Source organism: Lissotriton helveticus, chromosome 3_1, assembly GCF_964261635.1.
Source record: "Lissotriton helveticus chromosome 3_1, aLisHel1.1, whole genome shotgun sequence".
Taxonomy (NCBI): Eukaryota; Metazoa; Chordata; class Amphibia; order Caudata; family Salamandridae; genus Lissotriton; species Lissotriton helveticus.
Window position 1 is genome coordinate 1,537,072,768 of NC_136061.1, and position 18,404 is coordinate 1,537,091,171.

The 18,404-nt window shown below is 43.6% G+C and overlaps 1 protein-coding gene across 2 annotated transcripts in view; it reads left to right on the forward strand.

Annotated features, from left to right (window-relative positions):
* The window catches only part of TREH (trehalase), a 217,369-nt gene that overhangs the window by 159,278 nt on the left and 39,687 nt on the right, over nt 1-18,404 (forward strand). For both annotated transcript variants that reach the window (XM_078682220.1, XM_078682221.1), the window contains exons 8-12: nt 4,885-5,001; nt 5,227-5,349; nt 7,410-7,459; nt 12,511-12,708; nt 15,748-15,965. In XM_078682220.1, the coding sequence (XP_078538346.1) occupies nt 4,885-5,001; nt 5,227-5,349; nt 7,410-7,459; nt 12,511-12,708; nt 15,748-15,965 (706 nt within the window). The remainder of the gene's footprint in view (nt 1-4,884; nt 5,002-5,226; nt 5,350-7,409; nt 7,460-12,510; nt 12,709-15,747; nt 15,966-18,404) is intronic.

Sequence of the window (18,404 nt, forward strand, 5' to 3'; positions counted from 1 at the left end):
CCTTCTGCACCGGAGACGGTAGTACCCCGAGCAACGGAGGCCACCAGATTGATGACCAGATGGGAAGAAGTTTACCAAAAATGATCACCTCCGTTTTCTCGGAGTTCAGCCTTAAACAGTTGCAGGCCATCCACTCCTTAATTGCCAACATGCCTTCCTGAAACCGAGCTGCCACCTCATCTCCATCATTATTGATGGCTAGCACCAGCTGCGTATCATCGGCATAAGTAGTGAGGCTCATCCGGTAGATCTTAATAACCCTAGCTAAGTCCGACACATAAATGTTAAAAAGTGTCGGACTTAGGGATGAGCCTTGCGGCACTCCACATGGTAGAGCCAGGTCCGCCGATCTAAATGGCCCCAGAGTTACTGCCTGCGTTCTTCCTGCCAAAAAGGAAGCAAGCAGAGCTCTGGCCGTGGAGTGGATACCCAGCTCTCCGACACGGTCAATCAAGATGGAATGATTGACCGTGTCGAAGGCCGCGGATAGATATAGCATAATCAACACTGCCGTGCCACCCTGGTCTCTAATGGCCCTGATATCATCAGCGGCTTTGATGAGCGCAGTCTCTGTTCCATGCATTTTCCGAAAGCCAAACTGTGACTCATCAAGCAGATCATTCTGTTCAATGTATTCAGAAAGCTGTATATTCATTACTTTCTCCACCACTTTGGCTAAGAAAGGCAGACTAGCAATAGGCCTGTAGTTTTTTTAGTAACTCTTTATCCAAGCCTGGCTTCTTCAAGAGAGGTTTTAATAGCGTGTTCTTTAACCTATCTGGGAAAACCCCAGATATGAACATCGCATTACAGATTTGTATTGTAAAATCACTTATTAAGTCGATTATAGGGGGGAAAAATCTTGGGAGGACAAGGGTCAAGAGCAGAACCAGATTTGATTAACTTAATAATATCTGTAATTTGATCCTCCTTTGCCTCTTTAAATTGGGTGAATGAACACTTGGTTTGTTTATTAGATAGAATAGGTGCCAAATTGGTTGATTTATTAATCATAGAAAACTCGGCATAGATGTCATTCACTTTTGAGAAGAAAAAATTTGCCACGGCATTGCAAAAAGTCTGAGAGGATGGGGGAGCCAGATCGGGTAGTTTTCCAGTTAATGACTTCACCACCTCATACAGTTGTCTGCTGGTGTTTTTGGCGCTTTCAATTTGCTCCTCATAAAAATTCTTTTTGACCTCAAAAATCATTTTTTTGTACATGGCCAATGACTGTTTATATATAGTTTTATTTTCCCTATCATAGGCTTTTCGCCATATTCTCTCATGATTCGTGCAAATCTGTTTTTGCTTTCTCAATGATTCCGTAAACCAAGGTGCTGAGGGCGTCTTCCTATTTTTAGAAATAGTTTTTAATGGAACAGATATCTCTACCGCCGAACTTAACCAGTCTGAGAATTGCTGCACGGCTACATTAGCCTCTCCAGAAATGGTCGGCCAGGTGTCAATTAGAGATGTTCTTAAGATCACCGTGTCAATATCCTTCCAGACTCTAAAAGGTTCCTGTGTTGGGGGATTCTGGTTGGGTTTGTTGGCCTGGCTAATACTAATGCTACTCATGATAGCAAAATGATCAGACCAGATAAGGGGCAATATTTCCTTTACTGTTATCTCATTTATATTGGTGAAAATGCCGTCCAGTGTGTGACCAGCCTCATGTGTAGGTGCTGTCACCAACTGGGTTAAGCCTAAGGTGGCAAAATCAGCCATAAGAGATAAAGTTTCGGTATCATTAGATTTTTCCAAATGGAAATTTAAATCCCCCAATACCATAAAGGTATCTTCAATTGCCAGGGGTTCCATTAAAGACAAAAAAGAGGACAAAAAATCAGCACGAGCCCCTGGAGGTCTATAAATAAGTACTCCTTTAAGATTGTATGATGGAGTAAGCTTAATGGCAAAGTGCAGAGCTTCGCATGTTTTAGAAGATAAGGGCGAAATTCTAACTGAAAAGTGGTTCCGGGTAATGATAGCCAATCCTCCACCTCTTTTCCCCTGTCTATCTTGTCGAAATATAGAAAAACCATTTGGCACAGCCACCACTAGATCCGGACCAGATGTATCATCCATCCAAGTTTCTGTGATGAAAAGCAGGTCTATTTTCTTATCCAAGATTAAATCGGTGATTTCCTGCCTATGCCTTCCCAAAGAACGTGCGTTTATGAGAGAAATAAAAATGTTGTTAGGCTTTATTTTATGTGATTTGGGTAGTGCAGCTTTCTGATCAACAAACGGTACATAGTTGTTACTACTAGGACAGAAGGTACTCACTCCATTAATGTTGTCAAGGTCATATTGGGAGCATACAGACCCCCTAGCGGGTCTCAGCTGATGTAAGTCGGCAGCGGGGTAACTAATCCTCTCCTGCCTCGCTGAACCAGGGGTCGTGGCGCTAGGCGTGGGTCCGTGCAGACGGGCTTGCCTTTGGCGCGCCGCCGGCGCGCCCGCTGCGCCCGCCCGCTGCGCGGACGAGCCACCATTCTCTTTTTTCCAGTGCTAAGGAGGGTGGGAGGGGTCCAGCTGCTGGAACGCCACCCTTCCTTCTCCCAATATGGCGGCTGTAATCCCCGGCGTCAGCACGTAGTCTGCTGCGCTGGCAACAGCGTGGGGAGGCGGCGATTCCTTACAATGAGGCTCGCAAGTTAAAAACGGGACAAAAGTTTTAAACAAAATGCCACTAAATCATACAAGAATGCACACTTTTAAAAATACAAATTGAGCCCCCGGCTTCCGCCTCAGGGGTAGAGACCACAGATGAAGTCAGCGCGCGCTTCGCGCAGGCGCTCTTGAAATAGTCTAGGAGGGCGGGAGGGGTCCAGCTGCTGGAACGCCACCCTTCCTTCTCCCAATATGGCGGCTGTAATCCCCGGCGTCAGCACGTAGTCTGCTGCGCTGGGAACAGCGTGGGGAGGCGGCGATTCCTTCCAATGAGGCTCGCAAGTTAAAAACGGGACAAAAGTTTTAAACAAAATGCCACTAAATCATACAAGAATGCACACTTTTAAAAATACAAATTGAGCCCCCGGCTTCCGCCTCAGGGGTAGAGACCACAGATGAAGTCCGTCACTCCACTCTACGACACGCCGCTCTACTCTACGACATGCCACTCCACTCTGTGCCACTGTATGCCCCTCAACTCTATGCCCCGCCACCCTACACCACTTCAATCTTCAACACTCCACTCTATGACACAATACTCTATGACACTTTACTCCACTCTACGCTATGCCATGCCACGCCACTCGAGTCCACCCTCCTCCACTATATGACACTTGGCTCCACTTTGTGTCACTCCACTCCTTGGCACTCCACTCCGCTCTGCAACACTCTATGCCACTTCACTCTACAACACTCTACTTCACTTTAAGTCCCTCCACTCTACGCTCTTCTACTCTACTCCCCCAACAACAGTCTGCGCCACTCCACAACACTATATGCCACTCCATTACATTCTATGCTGTTCTTCCCCACTATATGCCACTCCACTCTACTTCAGTCTACTACACTCCAGGCTAATTGATTCTATGACAATTTACTCCACTCTACGCTACCCCACTCTGCTACATTCCTCTCCACTCTATGAAACATTACTACACTCTATCCCACTCCCCTCTACAATACTCTACTCAACTCTTTGCCACTTTACTCCACTCTACTCTGACACACTACTCCACGACTCCACTCTATGCCACTGCCACTCCACTGTACGACACTCTACTCCTCTCTATGAAACTCTACTCCATGCTACACCACTCCACTGTACGACACTCTATTCCATTTTACGCTCCTCCACTCTACTCCTTCCACTGCACTCTATGCCACTCCACTCTATGCCACTCCATGACACTGTACACCACTCAGTGACACTGTATGCCACTCCACAACACTGCACTCTATGCATTTCACTCTGTGCCACACCATGACACTCTACACCACTTCATAACACTGTCTCTCCTCCCCACTTTATGCCATTCTACTCCAATCTACGCCACTCCATTCTACGACAATCTATTATACTCTATGCCATGACACTCTATTGCACTGTGCGCAACTCCCTGTGTGCCACTCCATGCCTTTTTTCTCCATTCTGCACCACTCCATTGTCCCTCTGAGACTCTACTCCACTCAACAACACTTGGCCACTACAATCTACACCACTCTACTCCACTCCATGCCACTCCACTATATGATATTCTACTTTACTCTGTGCCCCTCCACACCCCTCTACTCTACGCCTCTCCACTTTACGCCCCTCCACTCTACGACCATCCACTTCACTCTACTCCCTCCATTACACGCCATGCCACTCCACTCCACTCTACGTCACTCAGGGTCACTCCACAACACTCCATTACACTCCACTCTAAGCCACTTCACAACAATCCACTCAAATGCACTCTACTCTACACCACTCCACGTCACTATACCCTACTCCGTGACACTCCACAACACTCTACACCACTCCATGACACTCTACCCCTTTCCAAGCCACTCTTCTGTATGCCACTAACTTTTAGCCATGCTGAACAGCTGCCACACTGGTGTACAACATGGCTACAACACATTGGCAAAGCCAATAGCTCTTGCATATGCAAGATCTACTAGTTTTGCTATATCATACAATAACATGAATGCAGGGCCCCTCTATTTTCACCAAGCACTCATTTATAGAATGTGATGGGAAATAGTAACTCATGCCACAATATAATAGTCCTTTGGTATTTTGGTTTTCTTCCCACTGCAGACTTCTTACATTGGGCAATGTCACATATGCAGGGAAGGATTTGTTGAGTGGGGGACATGCCGGCCTGTGATGCATGTCATTTTATGAGGTGCTTATAGCTGCCCCTTTTTTTACACTAGGTATGGGCTAATCCCGAACGGCGGACGTGTCTACTATCTGCGCAGAAGTCAGCCTCCGTTTCTTACTCTGATGATGGAGAGCTATATGGACGCGCAGAATGACACAGCCTTCCTCCAGTGAGTGTCAGCAGAAAGTGCATGTTGATTGTTTGTGTTTTGCAGAATTAACTCTTCACAGATTCTACCCAGAAATGGAAGGTGTACTCCTCGTGCCATTTAAGCACGCCTACAAGCTTTTGTATTGTTCTATCACTTCAATATGTATCTAAATCAGCACACTACTGGTTTATGTTGATGCACACGAGTACCCTTAACCTTGCGTTCACTTGTTCCCTCACCCAGGAAAAACATCCAACTTCTGGAGAAGGAGTACAAGTTCTGGATGACAAACCGCAGCTTGGAGATTGAAATCAACAGAAGAAATTACACTCTGAATCGGTACAGTGTTCAAGTGGGGGGGCCCAGGTACGTTGCATGGCTTTCTCCTCTTGCTGGCATTTAATGCTGCCCCATATACCTCTAAACTGGGTGAGATGCATGTCTGTAGACAACTACTAGGCCAGTGGTTCTTAACCTGTGCTCCGGGAACCCCTGGGGGATTCGCAAAGCCTATCAAAGGGGTCATCTACTGCCTGGAAAATTAAATAGCATTAATAAAATTTATTCAAATAAAGAAGCGAAATGTAAACTTGAAATTTTAAAACGTTTTGTAAATGTGAAGGAATTTGAAATTGGAGGCTACAAGCATCCTCAGATAGATTCTTGGGAGCAGTGTAAGTTCATCAAACATAATTTAGTATGGATGATGTGTGGCCTCAAATTTAGAAAAGCTCCAATCTTCCCATTTTAATTAAAATTGTGATTCTTTTGTAATAATTGTGTATTAAGGTATTTAATCATTTCTGTATTTGTTTGATGAATGCTCGTTTCTATATTTTTATGTGTGTATGTTTTTAGGGTTAAAATCATCAAAAATACTTAGGGTGTAGGCCCTGTTTCCAATAAGGACACAGTGGGGTCCCCGGATTCCAATAAGGATTCAGTGAGGGCCCTTGGCTTCCAGTAATGATTAAGTAGCTGGCCACAGAAGTCAAAAGGTTAAGAACCATTGTACTAGGCTCTATGGAAATTTGGAAATATTCTTCTAGACAAGTAGATTCCACTGAAAGACCTTTGAGGTTAGTCTTTATTACAAATATAGGCGTCCCCACGAAAAGATGGCCGTTACTCATGCACAATGAAAAGATGGCGGGTGTCCCTGTGCTTGAAAAGGTGGATCCCTGTTTTCCATGTTTCACTAAGTCTGAGAAAAGATGATCACATGTAAATTAAAGAGAAGACAATATCGCTGCCATCCATGCATCACACTGGTGGGGGAGGGGAAGGATTGACATAAACCTTGCACCATGAGAGGGAGGCATGATGACCATTAGCCATATCTCACATGTATAAAAAATGACTGCCATGCATCACAGGGACAAGTGCTTGAGGGAAAGCTGGATGGCCTCTGACCATGCATTCCCTCCAGAAAGAAAAATTGCTATCACCAGTGCATCACGCAAGAGAAGCAAAGTGGTCACCATCCAAGTATTGCACCAGAGAAGAAAGACTAGTGACATTCATTATATAATGCAAGGAGAAAAGATAACTTTTGTTTATGTATCACGCAGGATGAAAGCATGTCTGCCATCCATGCATCTCACAAGGGAGAGCAAGGTGGCCTTCATCAATGCAGATCTCTGCTGCTAGGTAGCTAATGGTCATTAAGCGTCATGTAGCTAGAAAAAGGTACCTTCTGTCTGTGCATGACACAAGTGGGGATAATGCTGTCAGTCATGCATCCTATGTGGTGACCTTCAATGCATTGCACATGGGAGAAAAGATTACTTCCTTCCATGTATCACCTAAATGAAGAAACAATATTTTCTGCTAATGCAGCAAAGAATGACAAAAAAGATTGGCACCTTCAGTACACAAGGTAAAAAGAGATCTACCATCCATACCTCGCACAGGAGGGGAAGGCTGGTCACCACCCATGCCACATGAAGGATGATTACAGTTTGATCACTGTCCATTCATCATGCTTTGGAGGAAAAGTGGCTACCATTCGGGATGAATGGTCGGCCCAACATCCCAACTGGAGTACTGAGTGATTATGGCTCACACTCCCTCTTGGCTGCCTTACTTGCATCCCAAGGTGGGAAGAAAGATGGCACATTTACACATATTAACCAATGTCGAAAAGATGACCGCCAAGCATGTCTCACAAGGGAAGCAGAAAGTTGACACCAAGCTACTCCTCACATTGGGAGGGGAAGCCTCCCGCACCTCGCACAGATGCGAAAGGTGAATAATATCCCCGCCTCACCCAGGAGGAGGACGTCTGGCTGCTCTCTGCGCATCTCAGGGAGTGGAGAGATGATAGAGTTAAGGTAAATACCTCATTCTGAAGATGCAGGTGCTATGAGGCCAATTTTGTCTTGTTACTTGCTCCACTTTTTTACCACTCTCCCTTATTTTCACAGACCAGAGGCTTATATGGATGACCTGGAACAAGCTGCATGCTTGGAAGAGGGTAAGCCGGCTGTTTGCCACTGTCCCACCACCGTCTGTGGACTGTCCCACCACCCTCTGTGCCTTGTAGGGAGTTGTTTTAATTCTAGCTGCCTCACTTTTAAAAATGTTTACTGTGCATCTCATGATCTGTAGCTCTTAGTGTGTCCTGATTATATTATTAATAGTAATGTTTGTTATGTTACACTCTTACAGTGATCTATGTTATATAGCATTTCTAGCAAATCTTTATTTTAGTTTATTCTATGCTGAGCCATACTTTACTAATTACTTTCAGCTATATTGTCTCAAACGTTTTTGGTATGCTTATACTACACCAAGTTTTTGATATATTGTAATGTTACACTTTGCTATTTCATGGAAATGTATGATATGCTATTGGATTCTGTGCTAAAGTACTGTATGTTATGGTATGCTAAACCATGTTCTGTTCTTGTATGATGTGTCACGCAGTTATCCACTACGGGAATGGTACATGTATAATTTTGCATGCACTTCTGAGTTATGCTATCCTGTGTTGTCATGCAATGTGTTTCTGGCATTCTACACTGCTTTATCATACTACCTTATTCAAGTGCCATGTCTTTCTGTTTTTCTGTTATGTTGCTCTGCTATCCTATATCTATATGTTAAACAGATTTTTGTGATGTCATTAGATATTTTTTTCTGAATCACAGTGTGCAGTCCTTTGTATGTCTGGGTTTTCACATCACAGCTGCCGTAGAGACCTATTGCTTACAATATACATAGAGTGGGCTAAACGTCCGCCCTTTTCAACAATTGGCTTACTTTGACCAGCCTCTTTATGCCTTTGGACTTTATCAATCCATTTTTGGCCCAGCCCAGTTTAGTATTTGTTGCACACCAAATGCTATTGGCTGATTGGGTGCATTCTTCCGCCTCCACTCGAGTGCTTGCATTGAACTGCATGAGGGGCTACCTTACAACTGCAGAACTCTGTCTGCTCTTGCTAGCTGCCTCTTGTGTATATCGTTTAAGTGTGCTAGTTAGCAATTCAAACACAACTATTAGCTTTGCCAATCCTTGTTTTGTTTGTGTGTTGCAACACAATATTTCTTACAGCCTTTTTTCCTGTGCTTTAGGGTTGTCATCAACATTAATACGTCCTTTCCTGAGCAGCTGAGGCTGGGGATGGTGGGGAAGGTGTGCTGTTGTGAATCTGGCCATGCAGAATCACCTGAACACACTGGGCCCACACAAGGCCTTCAGACAAGTCTAAGCTATTAACAGGCATTGCTATGGCACACTGGTGGTGGCATGGAGCCACTTTGTGTGCCACATGTATTTTAGGTGGAGTTTTAGCCTCTTGCTATCTTCATTGGTCCCAGTGTCATAGTAGGCATGCCCTTGCACTTCTACTCTGAGAATGTCCACTCTTGTATGGGGTCTGACCATGGGCCTGCATTAAAGCCATCTATAGGCAAGTATTAAAACCACCTATGTATTAAAGTCAACTAAAGGTAACTCTGAGACCTGTTTTAAAGCAATCTATAGATTTGCATTAAAATAATGTATGAATCATGTGGTGCCACCAATAGGTGTGTATTAACATCATTTAACATTATTTAAATGCATTTCTTGAAACCTCCTAGAGGTCCGTATTAAAGCTCTGTTTAGGTCTAAGTTAGAACCAACTAAATGTACATTTAAATGTCGTATATGAAAACCATAATTAAGTCATGTGTATTAAAGTCAGCTGCAGGTGCGAATGAAAGGAAAGTACAGGTCTACTTTAAAGGCATCAGCAAAATTCCTCCAGCACACGCAATTTCACAGAATTACATGAAAGTTATTTCACAAATGTGATAGTTCGGCGATGTCACGTATTCAATCATTATTGCTCCACTGCCAATACATATATTTCGTCAATCAGGCATCTTGCCCCACAACTTCATCAGGGCTAGAACAAAACTAAGCATCAATTTTACATAGGCCACATGTCCTTACTATGAATACAATCATCCTGTGACATGGTGTGACATTTTGTGGAAACCCATGCGTCAAAATCAGTGTACAGTTTCTGGTCCTTTGTCATTGTAGTCACAGTTTGCGCTACAACGTATATACAAGAGCATATCAAGCCTTGTGTTGGCCAAAAATATGCCTTCACCATCCAAAGTTTAAAAAAAAAAGCTATACAAGCAAACAATAAAAAGTCGCGGGGGCAAGAAGCCCGATCGAAAAGGCACGTGTTGGTAGGTGGCAGTGGAGCAATAAAGATTGGACACGTGACATCAAGAAACGTTGAAATTTGTGAAATAATTTTCATATAATTTCATGCAATTGCGTGCTTAAGGCATTTTAATGTTCATAAAACCTTAGGGTGTATTGAGGGCGTGGGGTGAACGCCTTCTCTGTGAGCACCGCATTATAGATTCACTCTAACGTAGATATTGTGTGAGACTATTAGTGAGCGCCAGGAGTTCCTAATCACCCCCTGTTCGAAGTACTTTAAAGGCAACTATAGGTTTCTATTACAGCATCCAATAGATACCTGATTTGATCATCCCAAAGTCCATAGTAAAACCGTTATAGGTACGAATTAATGGCATCTAAACATATTAAAGTAATATATGGACCTTTGTTAAAAGATATCTTTAGGAATATATGCCATCTAAAGGTGTGTATTTTAGCCATATATAAGTGTGTATTAAAGTCTTTACATGTTTTTATTACATTAATCCATAGGTATTTTTAGATGCAAGTATTTAAGCCATCTATGCACTTGCATTAAAGCCATCTGTGATCTTTACAAGCCTATATTTGGCCTTCATAACGTCATCTATAGGTTTGTATAAATGTAATTTTCAGTCCTGTATTAAAGACATCTGAACAGCTTTAGTAAAGGTATCTATATGTCTGTTGTAAATCCAAACTACAGACCTGCATTAAATCCACCTATAGGTCAGTCGTAAAGGCATGTACAGATTACTTTATTATAGGCTCACATATGTTTTTAATAAATACGTTCAGGTGTTATTGATATAGACCTATAGATTGCTCCTTAATGGCCTATGTTCAACTTTAATATAGATGCAAAGATGACATGATTGAAGGCCTAATTGTGATGGCTTAAGGCCATCTAGAGAAGCTTCAAGCCCTCTACTGGTCTGTAATACAGTAATCTTAGGTTTTTATAAAAGTTAACTATAGGTCTGAATTAAAGTCATCTAAAGTAGGAATGTATTAAAGGTTTTTGGGGATTTTTTAAAACTTATTTTCATTATACTACGACATTGTTAATCACAGAAATTATAACATTCTACATTTACACGTAGTCTGCCCATGGGCTCTCAACATGGATTACATTGCAATATGCGTGGTGTGTTAAGTTATTTATAGTCATGTATTAAAGCCGCCTATAGCTGTCTAACTAATTCTTCTTTAGTCCTTTATTAAAACCATCTACAAGTCTCCATTTACAGTCATCTGTAGGTCTGTATTAATGTCATCTGAATGTGGTTATTAAAGTAATGCTTGTATTAAGCCATTTAGACGACTGTATAAAGTAAACTAAAGATTTATGTTAAAGTAACAATCTGTATTATGGTAGTCTCTAGGCCTTTATTCCGGCCATGTGCACAGAAGTTTTAAAGTCTCCTATAAATCTGTATTACAGCTATCATTAGATATGCATGAAAGCTATAGAAAAGCCTGGATTGATCCATCTAATGACTTAAACATGTATGAAAGCCAGCCATGGTATTTTATTACCATCCTTTATGTTCAAGCAAATCTGTAGGTATGTCTTACAGACGGTTATATAGCTTTATCAAAACTATCCAGAACCATGTATTAAAGCCATATATAGGTTTGTGTTAAAATTATGCTATGGTAATTATGAATCTATGAGTGTTTGATAAATGTTATAAATAGGTCTGGATTAATTGCCATCCATAGGCCTGTACTACATTTATTGAAGCCATAATGGGACTCCATTTTATATATATAGATATATAGATCTGTATTAAGTTGTTTTACAGTCTAGTTTTGAAGGCACTCTAGGGCTATGTCTGTATTAAATCTACATATGCCTGTTTTAAAGCCACTGAGGGGTATTTTTTAAAGCCATCCAGTGGCTTGTATTAAAATTGTGTATACAGCTACATGAAAGCTACTTATAGGTCTCCATCACAGTCATCCATTGATGTATAATAAATCTATGGATAGATCTCAGTTAAAACTATCTATAGGTCAATATTAATTTCATCTAAATATATTCATTGAAGTAATCTACCATCCCCTATTAAAGGTGTCACTATGTGTGTATTAAAACCATCTCTAGGGCTGAATTAACAAGACCTACATGCCTACATTATTTTGAGGAACATATGTTCTATTAAAGCCATTTATGGGCCCACATTAAACGCTCTATGGGATTCTTCCAAAGCCATCTATTGGTCTAAATGAATCAGTAAATATTTTATTAAAATAAACTATAGGTCTGTTACTAAAATCTGCATTAATGTTCTTTAGCCGTTTTTATTAAAGTAATTTGTGGGTCTATGTTCCTCACCCCTGGGTCTGCTCAGCTAACATGGACATTTTGTCAGATCCTTTTGGTGTGCCCTTCTTTCGTCTTGCTGCTTGTTTGTTATTCTGTCTGTACACACTGTGGCCCACACAAATGCCAGACAGGTGCTATTTTGTCCTCCTAGCTTCTCTGCCATTCTTTTCCAGGTTACTTGTTGGTTGATCTCAACTGTATTTCCTCAATCTGTCCTATTTTTTGTGTCCGTTTGACTTTCATTACACTCCCTGTTGCCCACTCAGTCCATCATCCATACGGTCCTGACACACCATAAAAATGTAATGTTTTAGGCAGACTCTATCCTTCAGGTTCACTTTCTAGCCTGTATCTCTTTCCTTACTCCTGCTCGTCACTTTTAACAGTCTGTGCACGCTATGACCCTCACAGATATGAATCTTATCTTATCGTTCAGTATCGTCTTATGTCATCCTTTCTACTACTCCGTTTTGGTTGGCCTGTCAATCTTAGTGAATGTTTGAACACACTATCACCCTCTACAGGTCCCAGACAGACCCTCTTTGCAGATCTCAAGGCAGCCGCAGAGTCCGGTTGGGACTTCTCCTCGCGCTGGTTCGTTGGTTCGAATGTAGGCCAAGCCACGCTCACTGACACGCGGACCAGCACCATAATACCTGTTGATCTCAATGCCATACTGTGTCGGGTTGAGCAGCTGTTGGCTAACTTCCATGGCATGCTGGGTAAGTGCCTGGCCTTTGACCTTCTCCTAGACCTTCTGCAACGTTACACAGATATTGCGCCTGTGAGCAGTTGCCAACTCTGAGTACCCTTTTGTTAAAACCATGAAATACTAGGCATTGCGGTCTTCAAATAACAGCAGAGCATTATTCCCATCCAACTTATCGTTGCTAGTTAACAATAGTGTATGAAGGAACCATGCATGCCATTACTACACATGCCTTTATAACTCATCCATTACAGCGCATAGACCTTTACCACAAAACGTTTTACCACGCATATGCCTTTACTGCGCAAGCCTTTACAACAAAAATGTAAGTATTTTACAGTTTTATATAGTCCCATTGGCTCCGGCGGGTCCTTGGGGGCCAAATACCCCTCCTGTAACCTCCAGTAAGGTCCACACAGCGGGATTGCTGAGAGGTCTTAGGAGGCCACGCCCCCTCTATCCACCACTCTGCATTCAGGTCTCCTGGCTCACTGCTTGTCGGGGATAAAGTCATCTTGGAACCAGAGGGACGTTGGGGGCCAACATGCCCTCCTGTACTGGGGTGAATGTACGACATTGTTCTGCGTTCTGTCCATCAACTGTTGTTTTTGCATTTGTCACCCCGAGTGGGACGGGTATGCTCAGACTTGAGTCCCATGCTCTCCACGTCACTGGAGTCAAGCTATCCTGGCTGAAGACGGCTGATAGCCAGAAATCGGTCCTAGGATGCTTGATTCCGGTCCAGGGAAGACATGGCTTGGCAGTTTAGGCTGGACTGTTCCCATGAGGCACAGGGTTAAGGCTGATTTGCATATGGCCATGTCTGAACTGGGATGGTGTGGTGAGCAAAGAAACAATGGATTTAGGCCTAGATCTCTGTAAAGGGGTGAATGTATGACATTGTTCTGCGTTCTGTCCATCAACTGTTGTTTTTGCATTTGTCACCCCGAGTGGGACGCGTATGCTCAGACTTGAGTCCCGTGCTCTCCACGCCACTGGAGTCAAGCTATCCTGGCTGAAGACGGCTGATAGCCAGAAACCGGTCCTAGGATGCTTGATTCCGGTCCAGGGAAGACATGGCTTGGCAGTTCGGGCTGCACTGTTCCCATGATTCAGAAAAGGGGGTGGTGATGAACAGAGTGCCTGAATTAAGCAGACCACTCTTACCCAGTCCAAAGATCAGGGCTTGATCCATCACCGTTTTTTAGCTCACTGCACCATCCCAGCTCAGAACTTGGCTATATGCAAATTAGCTTGTATCCTTTCTGGTGAAGAATTGGCTTGGTAGTTTGGTCTGCCCTGTTCCCATGATGCACTGGGCCAGGGACAGACTAATTTGAGCTAAATAACGGTGATGGATCAAGCCCTGATCTTTGGACTGGGTAAGAGTGGTCTGCTTAATTCAGACACTCTGTTCATCACCACCCCCTTTTCTGAATCGTTTTTGGCCACTATAGGTGTGGCAGGGTATACTCAGACATGAGTCCCTTGCTCACTGCTCCATCAGGATTCAAGCAAGCCGGGCCGACGAGGCTGAAATGCCAGAAACCGGTCCCCGGTAGCTTGTATCCTTTCTGGTGAAGAATTGGCTTGGTAGTTTGGTCTGCCCTGTTCCCATGATGCACTGGGCCAGGGACAGACTAATTTGCATATAGCCAGGTCCTGAGCTGGGATGGGGCAGTGAGCTAAATAACGGTGATGGATCAAGCCCTGATCTTTGGACTGGGTAAGAGTGGTCTGCTTAATTCAGACACTCTGTTCATCACCACCCCCTTTTCTGAATCGCACTGTTCCCATGAGGCACAGGGTCAAGGCTGATTTGCATATGGCCATGTCTGAACTGGGATGAGTGGTGAGCAAAAAAACGATGGATTTAGGCCCAGATCGCTGTACTGGGGTGAATGTATGACATTGTTCTGCGGTCTGTCCATCAACTGTTGTTTTTGCATTTGTCACTCCTGTTACCTCCAGCAAGGCCCACACTGCAGGATTACTGAGAGGTCTTCGGAGGCCACGCCCCCTTTCTCCACCACTCCGTAAACGCATCTCCTGGCACACTTATGGTTGGGGGATGAAATCCCCTTGGCTCCAGAAGGTCCTTCGGGAGCAACTACCCCTCCTGTAACCTCCAGAGAGACCCACATAGCTGGATTGCTGAGATGTCGTCAGAGGCCATGCCCCCTTTCTCCACCACTCTGCAAACACTCCTCCTTGCGCACTAGTGGTTGTGTTGGAATTCCACTTTAGCCCTAAGGCCCTCAAGAGCCAAGGGGACTTCATCCCCAAACCAGCAGCGCCCCAGGAGGCATGTTTGCAGAGTTGTGGGAAAAGGGGGCATGGCCTGGTCTCAAGCGAGTTGCTGGGCTTTTTTTTTTTTAGGGAAGGGAGCTGCGTAGCCCCCCTTCTGTGGGCTGATTTCGGCCCCGGGACCCCATACCCCGGGGTCAGTCTTTTATGAAATAGAGAGGGGGGAAACACCACCCAAAAACCCCTAACCACCCTAAACCCTAAAAATACCCTTACCACCAGAAAACCCATTCCCACCCTACACCTTAAAAATACCCTTGCCATCCAAAAACGTATACCCACCCTAAACCGTAAAAATATGCTTCCCACCCAACAACCCGTACCCACCCTGAAAATGCCCTTGACCCGCAAAAACCTTTACCCACCCTAAACGCTAACATATATATATATATACACACACACACACACGCACACACACACACACACACACGCGCGCACACACACACACACACACACACACACACACACACTACACTCACCTGCGAAATACATTTGTCACCCCGAGTGACATATGTATTTGTTGTAAAGACATGCGTGGAAAAGGCATATGCTTTGTAGTAGATGCGGGGTAAAGGTAATGCGTGGTAATTCCCACGTTGTAAAGGCTGTGTCCCGTTATTCATCTGATAATGCTACTGTTAATTACAACTAGTGAACATTTGAGACCTGTCCTCAGTGCATCGAACGCAGGCTCTCCGCTCCTTTATGGACTCTTGACTCTTTCCTTATCTTATTTTGAATCCAGGCAACACAGAGAAGGCACAGGAGTTTCAGAACATTGTGGCCCAACGCAAGGAAGCCATTTTCGCTGTTCTCTGGGACGACACTGTGGGTTCCTGGCTAGACTTCGATCTGCTGACCCGAACAAGGAGGAATGCATTTTACCCCAGTAACCTGTCTCCTCTGTGGGCAGACTGCATGACCAACCCTAACTTTGTTGAGAGGGTGGTGCAATACTTGGAGGTCAGACAGATCCTTCTGAAACCCTGAATATTGTGTATTGTGACTGGCGGAACATGCACAGGATGTGCCGCTGGGTGTCAGAGAGTGAAAATCTCAGTCTCTTGTCAAGCAAGCTGCTCTCTTGTGGTCGATATCCCAAAGGAAATGCGGCTTCTGGTTGTATAATAGCTCTGCTCCCAATGACAGGCTTCTAACAACTTTCCCTCAGGTTACACAGATCTTTCAGAATGTAGTTAGACATATCACTCATCATCGGTGGCTCCTCCACTAAGGCTGAGGAACATCCCCCCACTGCTTTGTGAGCAGTACAAAAAGGGAAAATAAAATAATAATAACGCAATGTTATTATCATTTAATTTTTACGTACTAGCTTAGGTGCAGGGCGGGGTGGGGCTTGTGTGACCAGAGCAGTGGGCCCTCTCTAAGTGCGCATGATGGTTTGGCTGGCAGTCTTGGGCAGCCAAAGAGTCATGCGCACTTAGTATGTATTCCAAATGGCTGTATTGCACAGCCTAGGTGTAGAACATGCCCAGTCCCTGTTTGAGCGCCGAACCACAGCGCTCAGACCAATCACAACGCTGCTGTCATGCTTGAGAAAGCAGTGATGTGATTTGCTAGGGGAACCTGGGAGCCTATTTGCCTCAGGCCTCTAGGAGTCGATTGAAGAGGACCGAGAGGAGGCGGACGACCTGCAAGTAAGTGATTTTTTTTCATCTGCCCCGCTCCGCTACCCCTGTTAAGTAGTATTCACCACTGACCATCATGCTGCACAGATCTTCCAGATACATGTTATACAAGCCCTTCAAGGTTCGGACTGTGCCTCAGATTACACATTCTACAAGCTGAGTGTTCAGAAAGCTTAACAATGCTGGGTAATGGGGGCAACTTGACCCTAACTTCAAGGGGGAAGGGGTGCTAACACTTCCAACAATGTACGGGGCAATAATTTCAAGCAATTGGAGCGGAACTATCCTTATAGCTAATTTAAGGAAAATTTTTTACGAACTGTGCCATTTATACAGTTCAGATATATTAGATAAACAAACACAATACAATTATAACAAACATGTTTTTTTGTGGATTTTACACTGTTAATAGGCTACTGACAGTGATCTTTGAAAATGAGTTTAATTGCATTGACAAGTTAAAAGCAGATTCTACAGATTTTAATGCATAGCTCATTAGATGCGTTTTTCAGTTATTTCAAGACAACAACCCATCTATCCAATTCTCTGATTCCTTTTGTGTCATGACAGTTTTGCTTCTGAAATATTTAGCATTGCCAACCCAGCAACATGCACCTGACAGATTGTTGATGAAGGTACAACTTTAGTCTGACCAATTGATGTTGCAAAATATGCATGTCTGAGGCAGCCCTTGTGTACACATCTCAAAGTATTAGGCTTAGAGAGAAATTTGGAGGGGTGTGACTGGCAAGTCACAGGTACAACTTTTGAAATAACTTTTCAGCCTCCCACAATTAAAGTGAAATTGTTATTATTATTATCACGCCACTTTGCGCAGTTCCGATTTATGTAGCATAATTGAGCCAGATCTGGGTGAAATGCACCACACTGCTATTGAGGAGCTGACAAAGAATAGCTGCTTGGCTTCTCTTTTGCATGGGATGTTATCAGCATAGGTGCCAGCCTAAAATGTGCAGGTCTAGCTGGACTACACATAGAAATGTTTTAGGACATTTTCCAAAGCCAACTCTCAGTGGAAGCGTGGAATGAAGAACCGAATCAAATGAAAGGAAGAGTTGAAGCAATAGCTGTGCCAAAACTCCATTTGAATCCATTATAGTTTTTAAATCATTCATTGGGGAAACCAGTGCTGCCTCAGCGATACAACCATACTAGAATCTGTTTTGATAATCTGAGAGAAGGTTATTTACTTTGAGAAATGAAGAAATATGTCTTGAGGGAAGTGTTCTACCCTTTTTAACTAGCAACAGTTGGTGATTGGCTGGATGCAAGAAAGGTTTAAGATCTGTTTGTTTGAGGGAGGGAAAATGTAAGACATTTAGTGTTCTTTTGGTAAGATAGCTTTATTCAAGGAGTTGCTGATAGTTCTGGCAGGATTAGTTCAGAGGATGTTCTTGAATATATGAGCAGAACATGGGTCTGCTGGCGATTATTGTGGCCTACAAGACTTTGCATCTTTGATTACGTCTTGTGTGCTCATTAGGTTAAAGGTATCTTTGGTGGTTTTCATGTTTGTTTTTCTGGTGAACTGTGCTGCACTGCTGGAATCGTGACTGGTACAAAAGGGGGTGGTGATGGATGGAGCATCTGAACCAATCAAACACTCACACCCAGTCAAAAGATCTGGGTTGAATCCATCACCGTTCTTTAGCCCACTCTGCCACCCCAGTTCAGACATGGCTATATGCAAATCAGTCTGACCCTGTGCCTCATGGGAACAGTTCAGCCCGAA